This window comes from Phocoena sinus, chromosome 2 (genome assembly GCF_008692025.1).
Source record: "Phocoena sinus isolate mPhoSin1 chromosome 2, mPhoSin1.pri, whole genome shotgun sequence".
Classification (NCBI taxonomy): domain Eukaryota; kingdom Metazoa; phylum Chordata; class Mammalia; order Artiodactyla; family Phocoenidae; genus Phocoena; species Phocoena sinus.
This window is the reverse complement of record NC_045764.1, coordinates 99,457,785-99,475,594: the sequence shown is the minus strand read 5'-3', so window position 1 is coordinate 99,475,594 and position 17,810 is coordinate 99,457,785. Positions and strand designations below refer to the sequence as shown.

At 42.0% G+C, this 17,810-nt stretch overlaps 1 protein-coding gene across 2 annotated transcripts in view; it reads right to left on the bottom strand.

Moving 5' to 3' along the window:
• Window positions 1–906: 906 nt before the first annotated feature.
• SCG5 (secretogranin V) overlaps window positions 907–17,810 on the bottom strand; it is a 54,751-nt gene continuing 37,847 nt past the window's right edge. The window contains exons 3-6 of one of the 2 annotated variants that reach the window (XM_032623545.1): window positions 15,659–15,808; window positions 11,856–11,968; window positions 5,350–5,403; window positions 907–1,485 (exon numbers count right to left, since the gene is read on the bottom strand). In XM_032623545.1, the coding sequence (XP_032479436.1) occupies window positions 1,390–1,485; window positions 5,350–5,403; window positions 11,856–11,968; window positions 15,659–15,808 (413 nt within the window). In that variant the 3' untranslated portion in view covers window positions 907–1,389. The remainder of the gene's footprint in view (window positions 1,486–5,349; window positions 5,404–11,855; window positions 11,969–15,658; window positions 15,809–17,810) is intronic. The other variant, XM_032623546.1, reaches the window with a different exon arrangement.

The following is a 17,810-nucleotide window of genomic DNA, read 5'->3' as shown; positions in this document are numbered from 1 at the left end:
TAGGACATGAGGGAACTCTCTCTTAACATCAGGTGATAATGATGCTTCTGGAATGACACTACGGGTTGTGGAGAAATTGCCTGGTGAAGCCCTCTAGGAGACATGCCTCCTGCCGTAAAACAGGGGCCAATACCTTTCTTGATTTGTATAAGTAATAACAGACTCACATGCTAACTAAATACGGACAAGCTATTTCTATTAGACAAGTCACTGACATTTGGATTTAATATGCAGTTATTAAAATTAAAATCAAGAATGATCTCTCTTCCCTGAGTCCTTTCTCGCTGCTGTCTCCCTCTTACAGACAACGAAATTGAGGCCAATGATATCAAAGCCTGAAACCATCATCTCTTTTTACAGTGAGGAGGTATAAAAAGCACGAGAATAATCTCACCAGTGAACCGATTCCTGCCAGCCTTTCACTGATTTTTCTGACTTGGGAGGACTCGGCTGAAAGAAAATTGCCTGCCTCTTCAGAAGCATGCAGGAGAGCACGTCTGCGTCTGCCATTCCAAGCTTTGAAAGCAGCATGGAGCTGACTGACCTACTCAGAGCTCATGCATTGTATGCCTTGCTGCCTGAGGACCTGGCTGGTGTCAGTGTGAGTCCCCAGTGTGCCCCCTGCCAGAGCCCAGCCCTCTGCCTGGCACATGGTAGAAACAATGTTTGCTGAATAAAAACTCAGAGCCAGCAGACCTTAGTCCCCGAATACTGACTGTGCCATTTTCAGCTTTTCGTGGAAGCTGAGTCTCAGTCCCACCATCTGTAAAATGGGAATCATAATACCCCCCGCCATTTACTTCACCGTATTATTGTTAAGATCAGATAAGATCATATTTGTGAGTTTGTTCTAGTAAGCAAAGAGTTTTTATAATGCTCTAAATGAACAAGAAATTCACATACTCATGCTTGCATACACATTTATTAAGATGCAGCCAAGTGAAATGTGTCAGCTCCTCCTGGGTACAATCTTCTTTATTGGTGTGTAATAATGCCCAAGGGCTGGATTAACTACATAATCAAAATCAAATGCCAGCCTTTTACAGACTTGGCCAAAACAGTGCCACCCGAAACACCATTTTAAACTGCAAGAAATCGGAGGACATTTCATTCATTTGCTTTTTATTGTTATTGAAACATACATTTTAATTTTAATGCTCATTGCAGCTCCACATTTAAAGGAAAAAAGCTCTTATCCTAATTTAGCAGAAAGCAGAGCTATCAGTGTGAAGGACAATAAGATATCAAAATACAGCTGCTTTTCATCCATACTTGTCTAAATTAGAAACATGCTGCCATTCACAGGGGCTCTGACAACGAGTGCACTTAAGCAACACCAAGGAGGTCTGACAGGTCAGGTCGTGTGGGTTTCCACTCAACATCTTCACTTTACTCTGGGTCCTTATCCTCACCTGAAAAATGAGGGACTGACTTCTTTGCCACAACATTGTCCAGTCTCTGTCCTTGCAGATATGGATTGACACTCTGAAAAAAAAATACATGGTTGGAGTCATACGTGGACATCAGATACAGACATCGCACAGAAGAAGTGAACGAGAATTGTTTCTGGCCTATTGGGTTAACAAGGTAACAGTGGTGCCTACTACCTACCAGATGATTCCTCCGGTGCATTAATCAATACCTCAGTGGCCAGAGAAACACTGACTGACAGATGTGCCTCTGTCTTTCACACAACTATTTCACACAGCTAAGTAACACATACAATTTGGTTCCATCCCCTTTTTTGGCATAAAGATTTGAAGTGAACCAGCTAAGAAACCCTCACTATTAACTTAGATACAAAGCCTCACATGAAACAGAATTATTATCCTATGGCCTTATCTTAGGGGAGAGAGAATGTGAACCGCATTAAATCATTTTACAAGAAGCATGTTCTAAAGACGATGACAGAGCAGGGCCAGATGGGGATTAGTATCTGCAGGGTGGTCACAGATCACCTGTTGCTGTGACTGATTCTTTCAAAGCAGTGTTCTACTTAAAGAGGACGCATCAGGGGCTCTAGCAACCATTTTCACCTTCCCTCAGTCAAATTCAAAACACGAAGAAAAGAAGGAAGTTATACAGAAAGCTCCTTTAGTTTTGACTCAAGACTCCACCATCTGAAATCCTTTTCAGCTGTTGGTATTCTGAATAAGTCAAGGTTTTTCCATTCCTTCTCTAATCCATATCTATGTTTTGAGGTTTGGATTTGAACTAGTAACTGGAGCTTTACAACACAGTATTTAGCAAGCAGAAAAAATTCAGAAGTTTTGGAAGATATCTGTTTATTGAAGTTGCCTGCCAATAACTGAACAAAAACATAAGAAAGAAGCTGTAGTTACAAATAATCAGCTATCCCATCACACCTCTAGTCCCCATGGATGCATGGAGGCATTTTGCAGGGGGTCTCTCTTGCCCACGGGACATTGTCTGCCATAACTTTCGAAGGGTGAGCAGACATTCTCCAAAAGACAAGGCCTGGAATCTGAGTTTAGTATTTAATGAATGTCCTTCCACATTCTGACAGGTAAAAGCATGAATGATGAAAGGTCCCACACATTCTGCAAAAATGCATCACCAACAAGCTGAGAATTACAAAGTATGCAATGTCCTCATATATCTGAAAAGTGATATGTCACCAAGTAACAGTACTTTGCTGGGAAGCATCTTTAAAATATTTTAAATAACTAAAATACCTTTTTATATCAGGAATTGTCAACTGGAATGGCCTGGCCTATCCCAGGGAATCGTATCAGAATCTCTGGCTAGGTGGAGCGTGTGTGAACTGAAAAAGTGTATTCAGGATTATAAATATTTTGATTGTTTTTTAGTAAAAATATATTTTACTAAAACTTCTAATATATTTTAAAAGGATATGAGATATTCATGTTATCAAATATGGGAATAAAAGGTTGATAAACTCTTTAAATAATAGATCTCAAAAATCAATAAGATACATCTTAAGAGTTAGTTTGCGAAGTCATTTAAAAGGTGAATTGACCTTTTACTCTTGAATCAACTAGGAATTCAACCAGATTTGAGCAAGTATAGAAATTTGCATAAAACCACCTGAGGCTCTGTTGTAACTCTGGGGAGAATCCCTCCTGGCAAGGGACTGTCATGGCAGCAAGTCCTTTGGCCCAGACCCGGAACATGCCAAATGATAGAGGGCAGGGGAAAGTGAAGTAATGAGGAAGTAACAGGAGCAATCAGTTGAACTTTTTTTTTTTAATTTAAACTACAATAGTATTTTTTAAAAAATATTTATTTGGCTGCACTGGGTCTTAGTTGCAGCACGCGGGGCTTGAACTTTCTTGATAAATGTCTATGAGTATTGAATCCTACACATAAGAGTAATAATAATGATGATACTTGGTTTTAATTATCCTCTGAAGAACTCAAGGCACTTAGATATTTACCTTCTCCCTTGGGTGAGAGACTGGCTAGGTTACACAGAGAACATTATTGCCCCTTCACAACCGGCAGAACCATTGGGATGGGATCCCTGCTTTTAGTGACCTCTGGAAACCACAGCAGACGCTGAGCTCAGTTGGAGAAAGCCTTGATTTTTCACAAAAGCCCATAATTTCTTTATATTGATTCGCACACTTGAGGGAGTCGTTTCAAGTCTTCAGTCAAGGTGGGAACACCACCTGAGGCCTGATGACAGGGGAGGCAAGTTCTGTTTCTCCACCAGACCTGAAAGACCCCTGGTTTACGGCATGAGCGTGGATCTTTGTATCAATAGACGCCCAAGAGTAGGAAGAACTTGATACCTCTGGGTCAAAGTGATCGTTATTTTCATAAACTCTAAGCCTTTCCTATGTGGAGGAAGTTGAAGCCAAAGTAAAATCCTTTATAACATGTATTCTAGCCAGAGTCCTGAGTTTTGGTAGTCGCTGGTCTCATGGAAAAGTGACCTAAATCATGACCCACAGTCATTAACTGAGTCAGGGCAGAAGGAATAGTGAGCGAGGAAGGAGAGGCGATTAAAGCTTCATGCTAAGTTACTCATTTTGGTACGGTCATTGGTCTGATTTGGAAATATCCTTGTTGTGCCATGGGGAGATGCTCAAGCCATCTTACTGGTAAATTATGGGTATTCTGAGCTCTTGGAATAGAATTTCTTGATGTTCTCTCAAGACCACATTATACCTTTTGGATCCTTCCTGCCATCATCTGCCACTAGAAACTGTAATCACCCAAGAAAAACCCCTAATAACATCGTTAACTCTCTGAAGATCTGTTTACAAGCAAAACTTTGTTTCTCAAATAGAAAACTGGCCACGGGTCTTCTGTATTTTGTCAGGGGCTTGGAATTTTCTGTTTCAGGTGACCTGAGGAATTAATGCTGAGTCCAGAAAACCCACACCTCTTAAAGCATTCTCTGCCTGGATTCGGCAAAACTATTCAGAATGGCCACAATTACCACTGTCCAGATTCCCAAATTTTGCCAGGATCCAGGCACTTGCTATTCTAAATAAACAGTCAGTAGCCTTGGGTATACAGTCTGGTTTGTATATTTTAACTAAAACGGTGACTCCCTGGTAGCACTTTGCTATGTAATAAGCAGGACTTTAACTTTTTCCTCCATCTGATCCAAAACAAATGGCAGGTGGTTTTGTCTAGTAAGGCACCAACCACTGACCACTTGTTCAGTCTCAACACCATAAAACGCATTGTAAACCCAAAGCAAATTGACATCAGCTTTACGAGAGGCATCACTGTAGTGGGTAAATGCACAGCACCTTGGGCAGCTCAGAGACGGTTAATAACTAAGCCTGCAGTGAATTCACCAGTCAGCGAACAAATATAATGGATCTAGTGAATTTTTACATCAATCTGGCTAGAGCAAGGGAAAAAAGTATGTAGAAGGAATGAGGTTTGTTCATCTCCTTTTCTGCCCCTACATTCCTTCAAAATTACTGCCTGGAGCAGGCAGTTCAACACTTCCTGGCTCCTGTCTAGAGTTTTTATATAATTGATGCAGAGGTGTGAGCAGTTTCCCCCAGTGGCCTACAGACCCTTTGAGGAAAGACATACCCTCCTGTACTCCCCACGTCCCTACACCCATGGTAGGGATGCAATTAACATTTTGTGAGTGCAATGGAGCAGGTAGAATTGCCACAAAACTTAGCATGCCACTAAAAATTACATGCTAAAGCTTGGGGAAGACATCGCAGAAACCAAGGGCAGACTTTTTAGGCATGGCCCCTGTCACTCGGGACCACTGTTCAGCATATGAAAGGATTCTGCTACTTTCCAACCACTGAGGCTAACGGCCTGTCAACTGCCCCCACTCAGAAAGCTCCAAGCATCCCCACAGCCCGCCAGCCAGTCAGGCGTTACCCTCCGCTTGCGTCTCTGTCCTCCTTTCATCTTCTCATAAAGGAGCTTCTTGTTCTAGAGTGGGGAGAAAAGAAAACACAAATGCAGAAGCATGGATCACATTTGGTCAATGTCTATTTTACACCTGGTGTGTCCCCCTGGATATTTGCATACACACATTTTGGAAACGAAGCCAGGTGAAAGGAACGTCCTGGCAGAAAGATAGACCACAAGAGAAAAGCCAGTGGTTGTACAGTTTTTAATAAAGTGCTCTGCAATGCCCCGAGGCACACCAGTGTCATCAACAATCACATAAACAAGAAAATACGACATTCTAACACACAAGGGGCACTGGAGACCCATCTCCTCACTTTGAACAGGCTTTGTTTAAAACAAACAATTTTATCTTATTTTACTTTGGTATCTAACTTCCTTTTTATGAGCTGTACACATAAATCGTTCTCTAGAGTAGGGTCTGACTATTAGTAACAATCCTCTGTGTAAGCAAATGAGACACCTGACTTCTGTGACCCTTCCTCTTGTGGCTTGAGTCAGTGCCCCCAGTCAAGGCAATCGGAAAACCATTCAGTCTATAACATTTTTACTAGAGTGAACCTTTTAAAAACTGCCAAAAAACTTCTTGGCAGAAGGAAAGTTGTGTTGGGGCTGGGCGGTGGGGACAGGCTCCGTTACCACAGTTTGTGTAAGTGTTGCCTCACGTTGCCAGATTTCAAACACGTAGTGGACTTAAATGAGCTCTAGGATATCAGACGCTGAATAGATTTCCATTCTGTTGGGATTACAAGAGACAGAACACTTAACCCGAGGGAGAACGGGAGAAGGGGAATTGGGGTTCTTAGTTGTTGTTTTATTTGATTTTTTTAATCAGAAGGGAGATAATGTATAAAAGAGGTGATTCATCTTACTCTAAATAAAATACCCTGACATTGATTGAAAAAAAAAAAAAAGGAGACGACAGAGTTCTGGTAAGGAACAAGTTTCTACAATCCTAGTATCTCCTGAGTTGTCTGGATATCAAAGTTTTTTTCATGATAGATTTGCAAATGAAAATGACAAATGCCAAGAACGAGCTTCATAGTTTTCATGTTCATTAAAACCTACTCCACCCACAATTTACAATGTGCATCTCTTGCCCAACCTCAACTATGCACGGAGGCTGTGCCAGGGCGTCAAGGAGCCTCCACAGCCCCAAAGGCCGGCCCTGGCCGCAGTCTCCATCTCATGCTCATTTGGAGAACTGATCAGTTTAATCTCAGAAGGGAGAAAAGACGGACTTGCAGATCATTCACTCGAGGAATGAGGATATTGCTGTGAAGCTCATTCCCATTGTCTGTACTTGCCTTTCTGTGGATGAAACAATTCCTGATGCAAGAGAATGTCCTGGGAGTTCGTGCTAAAGCTGGGGAAGGGGGTTGGGAGATAAGGGGCCAGGAAAGAGGCTTCTTCATGTGTAGCACCGGGATCAGCTGCCTGAGCGGGAGGGAGGGCACCGGGGCCCACGAGCTGGTACCATGGGGTGGGACAGACAATCAGCCATAGCAGAGGTCCGCTGTGCCGCCAGCAGGGTTAAAGACAGCAGCATTTTAGTTACTCCCCTTTAGAAGGTCATGGGACAGGTTATACTCATAAGAGCCTTCATTCAAAAAGAAATGCAAAGGTCTGTCAAGTCTTCCTCTCAAAGATGGTCCCTGTGTTTCCCTAAGAGCACAGGTTAGGATTAGCAGGATGTTTTCCAACCCCTGCCTGACAGTGGCCTTGGCATTCCCGATTAGCCCCGCTATCGTATGGATTTAAAGGCAGGGACTGGCAGGTGGGTGAAAGAAGTATACGAAAACGAATGAGAAGAAACCAGCCCCTCTCTTGACACCCATTCCCTGTAGGTGGGGTGGGGAGGGGCGAGCAGTGAGCCTGTTTTCCAGGTGAGTAGCAGGTTTGAGTTCATGGAGAGAGCTTTCCATGGTGCCATCCAGATTTTGGACAACTGCCCAGATCTTGGCTTCAAATTCCATTCCTAAATGGAACCAGAGAGGCTTCTTAGAGAAATGTCTGATTCTAGGGCTAGGGCAGGGAAAGTACAAGGATGAATTAAGTTGGGATACCTAATTGGGCCAGAAAGTAAGGAAGTACTCAAAAAGTGATGAGACATAGTGAAAGGAAAGAAAAGCCAGCCTGCAGAGACTCCCACTGGCTAAATCTAGGACAGTTTGAACAGCAAAATAAATAATAATAGGAAACAATGAATCTATACTGATAATAAATTTTAAAACAAATAAATAAATGGGGGAGCAGGGAAAAAGTCTTGCTTAGAAAAGAATGCCAACCAAGAAATGCCGAAATAGTAGAGTTTTAAAAAAATCACCATTTACAGCTACCATAGTTATCATTGATTCTGGTGAGCGTCATCAATGGATACTAAAATTGTTAGTTGAAAGTTTAATGGGTACAGAATATTTATACAGTCTTGAAGTAAATCCCCATAGATCAACGATTAATTTCGAAGGGAAAGATACTGATTTTACACTGGAGAAACTTGGCAGACACCACGTTGCCCAAGTCACCACCAATTCTGGGACAAACTGGCTTCATGGGCCTCCCGAGGGAAACACTAAGAACACATCAGAAAGGCATAGCTCATGTCTAATGACACGGAAACATGAGAGAAACCCAAACTGAAGAGCAGGTGACTCTTCAGACACACTGAGGGCATGAAAGATAAAGAAAGGCAGAGGGTCCTGTGTCTCATTTCTCCCATGGCTCAGGTTCATGGCTCCGTTCAACTGCATCCGATTAAAGACCTGAGCTGCTGATGAAAAGATGTGGAAAGCACTTGGAAAGGAGAAACGTTTGCTTTCGAGACAACTTTTGCCTAAGTGAGTAACACTCAGCAATGAATGTGTGGAGGGGGAGATGGCTGACATCTATGGTAGCCAGCCTTTGATATGGCCGCTCAATGCCGTGGATACACACGTCGTCTGAAAGACAACCAGTCCTAGATAGGACTCGACAGGACCGCTGTACAGGACACACTATGAGCGATGAGCCAAGAAAAGATACGGAATTTATCCAGTTTTTACAGAACTCTCAGAGTTGAATGGTCTGGTTCAAATCCCAGCTCTGCCAATCATCAGCTCTTTGGTATTGGGCAGGCTATTCAAACTCCCTAAGCCTGCATTTTCTCATCTATAAAATGAGCATGATAGGGAAGGGCAGACTGAATGAAATAATTCATGTAAAGTATTTCGCATAGTGTCTGCCTCACAGTATGGTGCTCAACAAATAGGACTATTGACTATCTTAGTATAAAATACAATGACTATTATCATCGTCTTTGTATTTCCATCACCTAACACAGGGCCTGGAAGGCATATGATGTGCATTTAATAAATGTATCCTGATGTATTAACAAAGAGAGAGGAATGCAGGAAATTAGACAGACACTGATATTTATAATATGTGAATCGCTGCTCAAAACCCAGCTGAGCTCCAGCTAATATCAAAGACAGGGAAACATTACTAGCAAATAAGGAATCAGGGTCTTGTGTGCAGGTCTCTTGTGAAAGATAATTCCTTTGTTAACTTAAAGGGTAGTGGAGCTTAAGACAAGCTTGAGACCATCATTCTTTATAAACACTAAGGAAAGCTTCGGGACCCCAGCTTGCAAAAGCAAGACATACTCAATTCACACCTCCATGCGAAGATCAAGCAAATCATGTTTGACTGCCGGGTGGTAATGAGAAAATAAATGAAGGAAACTTAAGTTTAAACAGACACATAATTACAGATGAGAAAGGTGTGTAAACATTGTTCCTGGTCATTGATCTGTAATAGTCCTAACTTCTAGTCTTTAGCTCTGATGTAGACAAAGAATGGGAGTGACTGAGAGAAAACAAATCAGTATTTAGAGAAGGAAGCAAGAAAAGAATGAGAGATGGTGGCTGGCCTTGCACTGGAGTGCTGGGAGTGAGTGGAACGTGATGAGAGAAATCTTTAAAGGTTTTCAAGAAGAGATGAGGAAAGTTGGCAACAGAGAAGTTTCCATCTCTCCCACTTCCTCAGTTGGGCTCTCTGCCCTCACTCAGACTGTTCTCCATTTCCCCCTTGCATCTTTTCCCTCATTTCAGGCCTATCAGTCACGCGAGGTAGACATGTCACCCTAGAATTCAGTGCTGCCCTTTTTTAGTGTCTTTGACGCCCTCAATTGTTATCATACAATTGACCACGTGAGTCCTCAGTCCTGGGTCTTCCTCTACCCTTCTCTTCCATTTTCCCCCAGTAATTTAACCTGGTATACTCATGCTATAGCTGAATCAGGATCAGGAAGCTGAACAGTGCTAAGTTGGGTTCATTTTATTTTCATGCAATTCATCACAAGATGGCAAGCTCATCGAAGACCACCACCATGTTGATGACTACTGTATATCAAGAACCTAGCACAGTGCCTGGAACAAAGCAGGTTCCATCCTGGCCCTTGCTTCAGTTTGGCAATACTTCTGCTCATCTCTTATGGATTGCTTCCCAGTGCTCTGCTGTCGTCTTCTACTTTTTCCTACCCTGTCTCTGCTTCCTTCTTTCTCTGCTACCTCCCTCTCTTCTTCCTTTCTTTTTTTTTTTTTAATTCCCTCAGAGGAAAAGTTCATACCTTCCATTTCTTATAAACCTGATATAGCTCTTTTTTCCTCCTCATGCTATGTATATGCCAAATACCAATTCTAGTCAGTTCCCTGGCCCCCTTTGAAATGTCTTGGATTCTCATTGTGTTGGTGAGATTCACTTAAATTCTCTATGTTCACAGCCTTCATAAATAGAATTACCTTCTCTATTTTTTTCCTGCCTTTAGTCTCTTCTCTATATACTTCATCATTCTCTATGCCACCCTAATAACTTTTATAGAAGACTTTCATGATTTCAGTCTCCTATTCAAGAACCTATAGATGATTGCCTATGAAATTCAACATATTTAAACACTGCTAGTAGGCTTCAGGACGGCTCTACAAATTCTCCCTAACAGAACTGCTTATGAAAAAGAAGAGAAATAGAATAATGCATAATGGAAGAAGCAAAATTAACTTGTTGCTTTGTTGCTTTAAGACAGGAAACATGTGCATGTTGACAGGAGAGGGAATCAAACTGCTTGGATGATGGAAAAATGAAAGTGGTTATTAATGAGGAAGGACCTCTCTCTCTGAAACAATGTAAAAGGAAGTGAGAGAACTTAGTCCTGAGATCACAGTATTCCTAGTAAAGTAGGCAGCAAGCCGGCTGCCAGTAATGACCTGAGAAGAGACCTATAATTTTAGAGGGGCTTAGGCAATTAGGAGTATCTCCTCATTCCTCATTCACTCACTCCTTCCACAGACGTGATGACCACCTATGTATATGCAAACTAACACTTCTTAGTATTTTTCCACTTTGCTCACATGGCTTCAGCATTTGATTACATCATCCAAGCCACAGGAAGATAGATCTCTCTCCACTCAATTGTGATCTTGTTCAATTCATTGTTCCAGCTTGTTAGGATCTTCTTGAATCCCAACTCTGTCATTCAGTGCTCTCCCTTCCAACTTCGTGTCTTTCTGAAGAATCTGATAAGTTCATGTTCTATAGTTTTTATTACAAACATTTATAAAAATGTGGAGTGCAATAGCGCTAAGACACACAGGATACCATGTGAAATCGCTCTCCCTCTTGACACGGACTCTTTAAGAAACTCCCTTCTGATAATTTTCTCCTGCCTAGGTTGTATCCCTCCACTTCTTCAAACAGGAGATCATGAAAGAGCTCATCAAACACTTTGCTGAAGTCCAAATGCACCATGCTCACTTCATTTCCCTCATCAAGCTGGCAAGTAAATGAATAATGCTGGCAAGTGGAAGAATACAATTAGATTGACAAAACTTGTTTTTTAGCAAACCTACACCAAATGGTCATGATTTCTCTTCTAAGTGCTTATAAACAATCTCCTTAACTGGCAGTTACAGATTCTTGCCTGGTATTGACAGCAAGTTCACTGCTACACATTTTGGAATTTATCTTCTCTTTCCATAGAGCAGGATTACATGTCTGTTTCTCAGCTTCTGGCATGGTCTTCCCTTATTTCTGAAGAGATCATCTCCCTCAGTCTAGAGATAAAACTTGCAAATTTTCTTAGTATCCTTTTTTTTTAAAAACAAAAATATCATATACTTCCTATAAGAGCTGCATGAAACACTGATAAGACTTTAGGACGTGTTGTGACACAGGCTATGGAGTAGACCAGAGTAGAAGCCTCTGGGACTACAGCCGATAAGACTGGTTCAGGTCCCTGACTCTTCAGATGGATTGGTGTATTGAGCCCTAGAGAGTGAGTGTGGTTTGGAATTAAAGTCCCTCTCAACCAGAGATTTCTGGAAAAAATCAGCTTCTAAGCAATTTTCCTTCTCTCTCCCCACCCATGTTGCTCATCTCTGCCATCAGTACCTTTAGAGTACCAGAGTATAAGACCTATTAGCAATTAAGATTGGACTTACCCACTTGCCCAAGCCTGGATAGTCATGTTCTGGATCAAAAAGGTGCTGGTGTAACTGGAATTCTCGACTGAACTCTGCTGTGTCAGGGGTGTTTTCTAGACATCCATCATCTACTGCAAACAACAAAAGGTTTTTGAGGAACAGCCACGACATCTACTGTTATTCTAAGAGTTAATTTATTAAAAACAACTAGGCACCCAAAGGTCAGAATCTATTCACATCAGTCACTCTAAGTCACTTTCCTTCTGGGATTTGCTCATCCCAGACTCCCACTCCTCTCCTACCCATGGCAGAGACTGGTCGGCTGCTCCCCAAACCCACTTCCTATTCCCCGTCGGCACATGGCTAATTTCCCAGCCTTGCTATGCAATCAGGTGGAGTCATATGCCTGGGTTTGGGCCAATGGAATGTGGGCAGAAGTGATGTACTCCACCTCCAGGCCTGACCCATAGAAACCTTCTATATGACCCCCTCTCCTTCTCTCCCCAACCCCCCGCCTTCTGTCGGTCTGCTTGCTACATGTTGCTGACCAGGGGAACTGTAGATGTCAAGTGCAAAGATGAAAGATGGCAGTCTGCGTTGCTGAACCATCCACCCCTACCACACCCTCACCCACCTTTGGCAGGACTTCACACAAACGAGAAATAAACTTCTATTGTGTTAAGCCACTATTATTTTTATCTGTCATAACGGCAAGCATTTCCTTCACTGGTATACTTCCATTCCACATGACTCACTCTGTTTTCTCTTGGGTGGGCTCTTTAGAAATGATTCTGGCTTCTTGGCAAAAGTCCATTATATAAGAACAATAATTATTAGACAGTACTTGATGTTGTGTGCTGTAGTGGTAACAGGGTAAGCTTGGAGTCAGAAAGCTAGACCCAAGCTCAGGGTTCAAATCCTAACTCATGAGTGATAGATGGGTTTAGTTTCTTGGGAAAGTTAACTTAGTCTAAGTCCATTTATTCATCTATGAGATGGGAATAATCAAATCCTTACCTTATAGGGTAGCTATGAGGAATAGAGATGATCATATATAGAGCATCTGGCACATAATAGGTTTCCTCCATGTTTTAGTTCCCTTCTCACCATCTTTCTTTAAATGACAGTTCATATTATCAATGCTCTTTGAAATAAAGCATGTCTTCCATTCAAACCCAAGAAAGGTTATCCCTCTTGGCTGCTGCTTTTACCTAAGCCCTATCATTAATAGACACAAAACTCTGAAAATAAGCCATTTTTTTTCTGTCTCTAATGTGTTTTAGACAACAGCTTTAAAAAGGGGGGCTGGGGGGCTTCCCTGGTGGCGCAGTGGTTGAGAGTCCACCTGTCGATGCAGGGGACACGGGTTCGTGCCCCGGTCCGGGAGGATCCCACATGCCACGGAGCGGCTGGGCCCGTGAGCCATGGCCGCTGAGCCTGCGCGTCCGGAGCCTGTGCTCCGCAGCGGGAGAGGCCACAGCGGTGAGAGGCCCGCGTATCGCAAAAAAAAAAAAAAAAGGGGGGGGGCGCTGGAGAGGGATGTGAATTTTGTGCAGGACTAGAATGAAAGAGACTTCCTTTCAAAGGGATAGGGAGGCATCAAAGTCAGTACTAAAGGGGGTCTAATACAATCAGTCAGGTAGTCTGGTCTCTTGAGACTGCTCTGACACCTTCCAGCAACTTTAAGCATCCAGTCTCTCAGCCCTTAACAGCATGAAGCTCCTGAGGAAGGCACTAGCATTTGGAACAAATCCCTAGTGTGGCTCTGACGTGGCTCCCCACTTCTCACTGAACTATTTATCTAACTTCATTTAGAGCAATTAACATGGAGGAAAGGGATAGCAAAGCAAGAGAGGTCAGGCAGTCTGCATATGGCAGTGTATGTTAGCTTAATGAAAAGACAGGGAAGGAAATGGCAGGTAATCTCAGACAAGAAAGGTCCTGGGAGCTGGGTCCTATTATCCAACTCTATCAGCCCACCCTGATTGCTCCATCTCGGAACTCCTAAGTACTCCTAATTATTGCTTGATCACATAGATCTATATATTGCTTTTCTTTCAGGATAAGCTAGGACGACACTGAATTTTTTTTTAAGGCACTGACTATGTCTTCATTTTACAGATGAAGAAACTGAGGTCCAGGGAAGTAAACTGATACACTATGATTAGGACAGAAACTCAGATCTCTTGGCTCAACCTCTGGTTCTCTTTCCATTCTCCAACAACAGTTCTCAAAACTTTGGTATGCTCCAGAATCACATGAAAGGCAGATTAGAAGATGAATTTCTGGGTCCTATCCCCGGAGCTTTTGATTCAATATGTCTGGAGTAGGGCCTGAAAATCTGCATTTCCAGTAAGTTTCAGGTAATGCTGATATTGCTGGGACTATATATTAAGAACCACTGTATCATATGATATGGAATCAATTTAACCAAATCTCCATGGAGCCTGAATTGGCCTTCCTTCCTTCCCATCCAAAGTCCCACAAGCAAGTAAAAGGTGGCTGATTCAGATTTTCCTGTGGTCCTGGGCCAGCATCCCTGCACTAGCTTGGCCACATCCAAATACTCTGGTTGTTCCATCCCAGGATGAAGCCTCTGTCCCCCATGGAAAACAGAGATCTCGCCCTAAATGAAAAGAGGAATATCTTTCAGAGAGAGCCTGCATTGTGTTTTAGCAAAGCTGAGGGGCCAATACTGACCGAATTTTCAGAGCAAGACATCACGACATGGTGGTTGCATGCACAGTCCTGAATCAGGTAGATCCGGGTTTGAGCCTTGACTCAACTACTTGCTACATGGATAACCTTGGTGAAGTTACTTTCTAAGTTTCCTTATATGTAAAGTAGGGATAATAAATACTACCTAGTATTATTATTAGGTTGTGGGGAAAAGACTACTCTGTTGCTGGAAGCGAGTACAAGCCCAAGGAAAGAGATTCATTTCTTACTAGTGGCAAAGCTATTTATAATCAGGATGACATTTAATGAGTCCTTACTCTGTGCTGGGTGCTGTACCAAGTGTTTAACATGGATAATTTCATGTAATTCCCCAATAACCCCCATTTTGCACATAAGGAAACTGAGGTGCAAGTGGTTCACTAACTTGTTCGAGGTCACATATCTTGACCTTGGGTTTGAATTCCAGTAGTCGTCAGTCTAGAGCCACTACTCTGAACCACCAAGGTAAACTGCTCAAAGCCCAGCATAAGTGTAGCACACTCACCATTCATTCTCTTTGGAATTGGGTGGTAGGAAAGTGGGAGCGATACATGAGGAGCAAGGAAAGTTTCAACCTTCTCCCTTAACCAACTTCTTCCCTTCCAGGGCCCCCTCCTCTCATGCCGCCTCCCAGCCCCCAAAGAAATATTTCAGGATAGATGCTCACTGGTTACAACATAGTTGAGATATCGATTGTCAAGAGAAGGTAAGGAAAACAAATGAGCATGGATCATCCACATACTAAAAAGTTCCAAAGACACTAAAAGTGTGCAGCGATTGTATCATAGAAGAGGCAAAAAAAGAGAAAATCCGCCTCCCTTTTATTAAAATTGGAGCCAGTGCAGAAAAGAGCATCAACTCCCAAAGAGGGAGAGAGACAGAAGATAAAGCCTTGGCTAGGGGAGTCCTCTGTGGGTGTATCGGAACACCAGAACTCACCAAGGGTTCTAGAATCAACTTCCCTTTCCAACCCACATACAGATACACAGGGGCTCATCGGAATAGAAATACTATTTCTCTGAACGTGTGCAGCCAATGTTAGAATTTTTAATTTCCCCCCAAAGACTCTACCTTTCATGAGAACCCAAGGGCATGCCCACTACCTGTTTTTCCAACTGGACAGGGATTTGGAGGGTCTGGGTAGCCCTGATCTTCACTGAAGTCCTTGGGAATGTTGTCACCGGTCAACTCTGCCACAATGTTTGGGATGTTGCCAAAGGGACCCAAGTGCTGAAGACCTTCATGAGCTCCACCTGCCAGGGAATCATAAGTAGTTCATTTCAGTGCAATGACATTCATTTCAACTAATATTTATTCGGGCATACCATACAGACAAAGCACTGTGCCCTATGCTGTGGAGAGAAAAAAGGAAATCCAACAGTTCCTACCCTCTAGGGGGTTAAAATTTTAGTTGTGGAAACAGACACATACTGCACATATATCATTTTCACACGGGGCACACTGTATATGTGCTATAATAGACATGTTAAAATATAGCATTGGGAGCAGAGTAAAGGGAGTGTTTCATTTGGCTGATAGGATGGGGAGGGCTTCTTGAATGAGTTGGAGCTTGAGTGGCACTGACACAGATGGGCTGGGGTTTGGAAGCTGGGCATGGAGCTCAGGGAAGAGGATGCAACTGGCATCCAGGTAAAAGAACAGGCTGAATGACAACCAATGACCACAAAAAAGGGAGATGAAGGAAAAGGTCTTTGTCCTCCTGCCATTCTAGATCAACCACTTAAAACTGGGTGCATTTGCTTCAATTTTCTTCTCTGCACATCTTTTTATATCTAAGTGTTTATTGGTTTTCCACTTACTATTAAAGCATGTGGCTGCATGGTCTCTATGCCCTTGATAAATGAATATGTAGTCTCCTATCCAGTGGCTCTACCACAACATTTTAATCATTCCCACTTTGTGGGATGTTTAGTGTTTCCCAATTTACTCTTGGGCATTTAACTTTTTCCATATTTTGGATTCGTTTTCCTCAGGAGAGACTCCCAGAAGTCAAATTACTGGGTCAAAGGCTATAAATATTTTATGGCTCTTTATAGTGTCAAACTGTTTTCCAAAAAGGAGGTATCAATTAATAAAATATCATCAACAAAATCTGAGAATACCATTTTTATAACATCTTAACCAGCATTGGGTTCTACAAAAATAAATTTTTATGTTGTCTTTGCTAATTTAAAATCTTTTAGAAAAATTACTGCTTTATTTTGAATGTCTTTGATTACTAGCTCAAATATTTTTCCATGTGTTTATTTACTAGCTTTATTCTTTTCTGTGAGTTGTCTGTTTATGCTCTTGGAATTTTAGTGTTTCTCTTATCAATTTGCATGAACATTTTACATAATAAAGATATCAGGCCTTTGGCCATTACATTTCCTGCAAACACTTCCCCATGTTGTCTGACTGAATTCTGGTTATTAAATTTGTAATATCGATAGTTTGCTAACATAAGTTTTTAATATTTATTCACTCAGATTTGTTATCCTTTGTGATTTCTCCTCACCTTCTAAACTTACAAAACTATTGCCACTTCAAAAGTACTATCAACATTTAGATATTTCTTTCAGTTTTTCTGTTTTTAAAATTAACTCTTTGGTACAGCCACTATGAAAACAGGGTGGAGGTTCCTCAAAAAATGAAAAATAGAACTATCATATGATCCAACAATTCCACTCCTGGGTATTTATCCAAAGAAACTGAAAACACTAATTCAAAAATATATATGCGGCCCAATATTCATTGCAGCTTTATTTACAACAGCCAAGATATGAAAGCAACCTAAGTGTCCATCAACAGATGAATGGATAAAGAAGATATATATATCTTTATATATATATATATATATATATATTTTTTTATATATATATAAAGAATATATCGGGGCTTCCCTGGTGGCGCAGAGGTTGAGAGTCCGCCTGCCGATGATGCAGGGGACACGGGTTCGTGCCCTGGTCTGGGAGGATCCCACATGCCGCGGAGCGGCTGGGCCCGTGAGCCATGGCCGCTGAGCCTGCGCGTCCGGAGCCTGTGCTCCACAGCGGGAGAGGCCACAACAGTGAGAGGCCCGTGTACCGCAAAAAAAAAAAAAAAAAAAAAAAAAAGAATATATCTACCTATCTATCTATTGAGAGTCAGTGGAATATTACTCAGCCATAAAAAAGAACGAAATCTTGCCACTTTTGACAACATGAATGGACCTGGAGGGTATTAAGCTAAGTGAAATACTGTATGTTTTCACTT